The sequence below is a fragment of the Spea bombifrons genome, chromosome 4 (genome assembly GCF_027358695.1).
Source record: "Spea bombifrons isolate aSpeBom1 chromosome 4, aSpeBom1.2.pri, whole genome shotgun sequence".
In the NCBI taxonomy this organism is placed as follows: domain Eukaryota; kingdom Metazoa; phylum Chordata; class Amphibia; order Anura; family Pelobatidae; genus Spea; species Spea bombifrons.
The window spans coordinates 41,842,033-41,848,449 of record NC_071090.1 but is presented as its reverse complement, the minus strand read 5'-3'; the positions used below and the strand labels follow the sequence as shown (position 1 = coordinate 41,848,449).

At 39.8% G+C, this 6,417-nt stretch overlaps 1 protein-coding gene across 1 annotated transcript; it reads right to left on the bottom strand.

The window, feature by feature from the left end:
- Nucleotides 1-951: 951 nt before the first annotated feature.
- On the bottom strand, nucleotides 952-3,269 carry MYF6 (myogenic factor 6). The gene is made up of 3 exons (XM_053463235.1): nucleotides 2,662-3,269; nucleotides 1,753-1,837; nucleotides 952-1,446 (listed from the first exon to the last, which is right to left on the bottom strand). The coding sequence occupies exons 1-3, from the start codon at nucleotides 3,172-3,174 to the stop codon at nucleotides 1,319-1,321; spliced, it is 726 nt and encodes a 241-aa protein (XP_053319210.1). The 5' UTR covers nucleotides 3,175-3,269; the 3' UTR covers nucleotides 952-1,318.
- Between the last annotated feature and the right edge of the window lie 3,148 nt (nucleotides 3,270-6,417).

The following is a 6,417-nucleotide window of genomic DNA, read 5'->3' as shown; positions in this document are numbered from 1 at the left end:
TATATATATATATATATATATATATATATATATGTTACCGTGAAAGACCGAAATTGGTGAATGTCGACTTTCACCGGTGAATATCAACACATACCAAATACGTCGGTGAAAGATCGAATATTTCATTTCATTATATTACATTCGGACCCTCACCGGTGTATGTCGACAATCACAGATATGCTCTGGTGGAGGTCAAAAAGAGAGGAGCCGAGGGCTGAGAGAAGCAGCTGCAGCTAATTCGAGAAGCGGCGGGCAAGGCTATACACGCTGTCATTGCAAAAGGAAGTGTTCCACAAATAAATGCAGTTGCAAAAGCAAGGGACTTCTGTGTAATTCAAAATGTCATAATAGTTTAAGTTGTTGCAATAAATAAGTTTCTAATCACATAATTGAATCCTTTTATTATTAATATTATATTTTCTTTTCTTATTGAAAATGTGCTGTTTGTTTTAAGTTCTTGGTCACTCCTCTCGGAAAGAGAGGCGAAAAAGTTACGTCACCCTTGTGAAGAAAATATAAATCTCCGACATTCACCATTAGTACTTGGTGAATGTCGACATTGGCCGGTGTAAGTAAGAAATAAGGGTATTTAGCAAATATTTCGGACATACACCAAGCGACTATGTGAATGTTGATATTCACCGGTGAATGTCAACATTCTACAGATTTCGGTCTTTCACTGTAACATATATATATATATATATATATATATATATATGTATGTATTGCTCATCCCTCTGACATGAACAAGGTTAAACATTTTGGCTACCGTACAGAGCTGGGATTGTATTACATTATTAATAGCTCACAAGAGACTCCCAGGATGCATTCCATATTAACCAAATGGAACTAAATAAATATATCAAAAAACCTCATTTAGTGTTCTTCTTTGTTCTCTTATACTTCTTCATTCTGAAGACTTACGTTGACATTACAGCAAAAACAAGTAAATATACTAAATCATTTTGGCACTTTATTTGGAGGCCTATTTAAGAACAACATAGTTATAATATAATGTTATGTACACTGTTAAATATTCCATATATTAAATCAATCTCTTCTATAGCCATGATAACAAACAGACAATATTTACAAAAAATTGGGGAAGTTTGGACTTATTTACATGTTGCATATAGAGGAATGCAATTGTGTTGAATGTTACGGGAAATGATGAAGTTAAAAAAATAACAAATGGCAAACATGACCATTAAAACAGACTTTACATGATTATACATTATTTGTACCATTGGCATTTGACCATAAGATAGCTCCAACATTTTACATCTTCTTTATGGAAGACCGTGGGTTGGGTGAAGCGTTACACAGGGTTACTGTTGTCTGCTATCTCCTGGCATTGCGGTTTGTGGTCGTCTGTAGAAATGCTGTCCACTATGGAAGACAGACATTGGAGACTGCTGGAGCCTGTGGATTCATGAGCAGATCCTTCTGTAAAAGCCAGAAGAATTACCATGTAATATTTCATGCTTGGGAATTGTTAGGTAGTGCTGAGTGGAAACACACATTAATCAATTTTGAGCCAGTGTAATATTGTGTAGACAATAAACATACAACAAAGTTGTAATATACTTTTTTCTTATGTAACTTCAAACCTTTGATCTCATCTCGTTTTAAAGCAATAAGCACTGTTATTATGCAGAAAAATATCAATTCTTTCACCTCCAATTTAATTAGTGCTACATATAAATAATCGATGTGATCAGAACAAAGCAACCGATATATATATATATTTACCTTCTTTAAGATTCAGCTCTGATAGCGGGGAATGGTCGGGAATATTCTGCCAGTTTGAGTGACAACTGCCTAAGAAGTCTTCTCTCTGGACCGGAGAGAATTAAAATTCCGTGGTGAAATTAGTGTGTAAAGGAATCCTTACAAAAACTGTTTTTTTCTGATTACGGGTAGTGCGTCACTATGCAATGTATGGTCAGTGTGAAACAACACTCCCAGAAGAGAAGGTTTCAAGAGATTTTTGTCTCCGTAATTAACTGGCTGCCCTAAGGTTAGAGACCTGACTTTTAATTCATAATCAGAAAGGGGCCGGGGGTTTGGGGTCAAGTTGAGCTTCAGTATGATTGTGTATGTGCATGTGAATATGTGAAACTATTTATTGTTTCTGCTCTTTATATTGCACAGGCATAATACTTTCTGCTTAATCGCTATAATATAGAATAACAGAAGAATTTTGACTTACTCTATACCTAAAACATTTGCCCTGACCACTAACTTTTACCTTTGTCTTGTACAGTGTAACAATATTTTTTCCCGGCCCAATAACATGCATGTTATATGTTTGACACAGGTATATTACCTGAACATGTGTTCTATATGCGTTGTCGCCTCTAAACTCTAAAAATAAAATGCAGCATGACTATTGTTTATGATATGAAAAATATAACCACCGTTATAGTGTGCGTCTAAAATTAGTATTTTACTATTTTGTAAGAAATTGAGTTATGACAAGTAAAGTAAGTGAGTTTCAGAAGAAGTGCTGTTTTCCCAATATGGTATGTAATGTTTCAGAACAACTATTCTAAATCGTATTAGGAATAATAAGTATAATTTAGCATGGTGTTACATCAAAACACTATCACACAGAAAGGCTTGTGGTTAGTCTGCCACCAAACACCCTTGTTTTCTTACAGTTGTTTCCTTGGAGTTGTATGCCAATGGGTCATCATCTGGTTTCTGGGGTTTGTCCTGCTGATCCAGGCTGTGAAGGAGGTCCTGGAGCCTTTCAATGTAACTAATTGCACTGCGTAATATTTCAACCTTAGGGAGTCTTTGGTTTGGGTTTGCAACAGTCCTTCTTTTAAGGGCCTCAAATGCTTCATTGATTTTCTTTAATCTCCTTCTTTCCCTGAGAGTGGCTGCTTTCCTCCTGTCTGTTGGAGCTGACTTCCGTTTGCACGTCTTACATGCCCAGATCAAACACTGTCCTGGGCAGTGAGGCTGCAGACCAGGTGGGGCCAAAACATGTTCTTCCCCACTGCTGTCGCTCCCAGCGTCTGCCGGCAGCTGATCCTGACACGGGGATAATGTGCCTTCACTACCTGGATATAAGGGGGATCCATCTGTCATTTCCAGTTGTTGAAATGCTCCATTATCCCCCTCCAAATAAAAGAAATAAGGGCTTGTTTCAAAAAGGTCCATCATTATGCTTTTGCCCTTGATTACTGTGGTTGCACTTGCTTGAGTTAAGCGTTGTGCTCAAAACAGCTCAGCCTCAAAGGAATTTAATTAGTAGAGTGACATAAGTCTCTGTCTTTATATAGCCACTGAAACCCTATCCAACTTTTATCTGTCGCAATGCATCACCCTCCAAATCTGATTTCAACAAGTCTCCAGGGTACAGCCCTCTGTGCTCCAACTTCCATGAAAATGAAATTCTACAGCAAACTAAACAAGAATCTGAAATGACCACTGATAATAAGTATGATACAAACATTAATTTAAGGTCTAATACCAATAACTTTGTGAAATAAGATAAGATTAGTTTTTGCTGTCCTGTAAGGGCATCAAAAACATTGGTGGTAATACAGAACCCATACAAATAATTTATTCTTTGAAAGTGCCTATTTTAATGAACCAAAAAAATACATACATGAAACAAAATGAAATAGTAAAAATTAATGAAAGTACGCATATACATTTTCTATTTTTCACTACAAAAAGAATATTGAATATTGAGGTAATATTGACAACAGTATTATAACCAAAGATATTCTTGCAGAAGATTCCGTGCACAATTATGGCTGTTTTTGTTATACAGGTATATATACCAATCAGCCATAACATTATGACCACTGACAGGTAAAGTGAATAACACTGATAATCTTGTTATCATGGCACCTGTCAGTGGCTGGGATATATTAGGCAGCAAGTGAACATTTCATCCTTAAAGTTGATGTGTTAGAAGAAGGAAAAATGGGCAAGCTTAAGGATCTGAGCAACGTTGACACCAAATTGTTATAGCTAGACGACTGTGTCAGAACATCTCCAAAATTGCAGCTTTTTGTGGAGTATTCCCAATCTGCAGTGGTCAGTACCTATCAAAAGTTCTCCAAGGAAGGAAAAGCAGGGTCACAGGCGGCCAAGGCTCATTGATGCATGTGCGGGGCGAAGGCTGGCCCGTGTGGTCAAATCCAACAGACAAGCTACTGTAGCTCAAATTGCTAAACAAGTTAATGCTGGTTCTGTGTCAGAACACAGAGTTCATTGCAGTTTGTTGTGTATGGGGCTACATAGCCACAGACCAATCAGGATGCCCATGCTGACTCCTGTCCACTGCTGAAAGAGACTATAAATGGGCACATGAGCATAAGAACTGGACCACAGAGCAATAGAAGTAGGTGGCCTGGTCTAATAAATCACATTTTGTTTTACATCACGTGGAAGACTGGGTTTTGTGTGTTGCTTACCTGGAGAACCCACGGCACCAGGATATGCTATAGGAAGAAGGCAAGCCAATGTTCTGCTTTGATACCTTGGGTCGTGCCATTCACATGGATATTACTTTGACATGTACCATCTATCTAAGCAATGTTGCAGACCATGCACACCCTTTCATGGGCACAGTATTTCCTGAGGACAGTGACAATTTCCGCAGGATAATGCACCCTTGCCGCAAAGCAAAAATGGTTCAGGAATGGTTTGAGGAACACAACAACGAGTTCAAGGTGTTGACTTGGCTTCCAAATTCTCCAGATCTCAATCCAATCAAACATCTGTGGGATGTGCTGAACAAACAATTCTGATCCATGGAGGCCCCACCTCTCAATTTATAGGACTTAAAGGATTTGCTGCTAACTTTTGGTCCCAGATACCACAGCACACCTTCAGAGTCCATGCCTCGATGAGTCAGAGCTGTTTTGGTGGCAAAAGGGGGACCTACACAATATTAGACAGGTGGTCATAATGTTAGGGCTGTTCGGTGTATATATTACACTTGTGCTTACGATTTGTACCAATTTCAATGTTAACAAAATTTGCCAATTTGAGAAGCCAGCTCAGTTGGAGCAAGATCCACACTATCAACACATACTCCCTACCAGTCATCAGATACCCTGCCAGCATGGTGGGCTGGCCAAACGAGGACACAGGTGCTGATGATGTGAAGACCTAGAAGCGTCTTACTATGTACACGCCAAGACCCTGCATGTACCATCCACAAATAGCTGAATTGGCTGACATTGAAAAGTCCTACCAGAGGCTGGACACTCACAGGAAAGGGGTACACTGGTAGTTGGCATTGTGTACAGGAACATCTGCACAGAGTATGAGCTAAACCCTCCTAAGTCTAAATGGGGCATCCCACAGATGGTTATGGAGAATAGCAGAGCTAAGATACTGTGGGACTTCCAAATCCAGACGGACAAGCAGATACTGGCCAATGAACTTGACATTGTGGTCGTAGACAAGGACCAGATGACAGCGGTGGTGGTAGAGATATCGGTGCCAAGTGACAGCAACATCAGGGAGAAGGAGTATGAGAATCGGAAAAGTACCAGAGTCTGAAAGAAGAACAAGAGATGTAGAGAGTAAAGGCCAAAGTGGGGGTGTGACTCTTAAACTCCCAGGCCTCTGGTAGTGGACCCTATGGTTGTAGAAGACACAATCCACCCATAGGTGGCTGCCGGGAGATATACCTTCCTTGCTGATATATGCCTGACCTAGTGCAACACCCCGTGTGCGCCCTCCACAGTCGGCATTTGTTCTGGGGTCAGACAATGCTGCACACCTCTTTTTATGTATTACATATAGTTCTTTGCAGACTACGTAAAGCAGAATCTAGTGATAATCATAAAAATCTTATTCTACATGAATGATGTCATCTGTGTAGCTGGCAAGGCTGTGCATTTGGTTTCTGGCTTTAGTCTGTGTATATTAAAAACAAAACATGGACATCTTTACACTGCTTTCTAAGCAAAAAGGTTTTAAGCATTATGATTTGTTTACTTTTGTATACCTTATTTCACATAGTTTAAGGCAGTGGTTCTCAACTCATGGGTCGCGACCCAAATATGGGTCTCGACCCTGTCTTCAGTGGGTCGCGGAGGATCAGGGCCGGACTGGAGGCTTACCAGGAAAATTCTACACATTCTAGCGGCAATTCGCGAGCCGCAGGCTGTCAGGACCGCGGCCGCAACAATCAGGGCTATCGGGCAGCCTCCGGTCCGGCATGTACTTTAGTATTACTCCCCGACCGCAAAGCTTTGCGGTCGCTGTCTGCTCCTAGTGGGAGCTGAATAAAGTTTTTCTCTGATTGCTCCTCCCCTCTTCCTGCTTCAGCCCACGGACAGCCTTTCCACTCCCTCATCTTTTCTGAGGTAAGTATATATTTGTTTAGTGTACTAATTATGTATATGTATATATAATATATATATATATATATATATA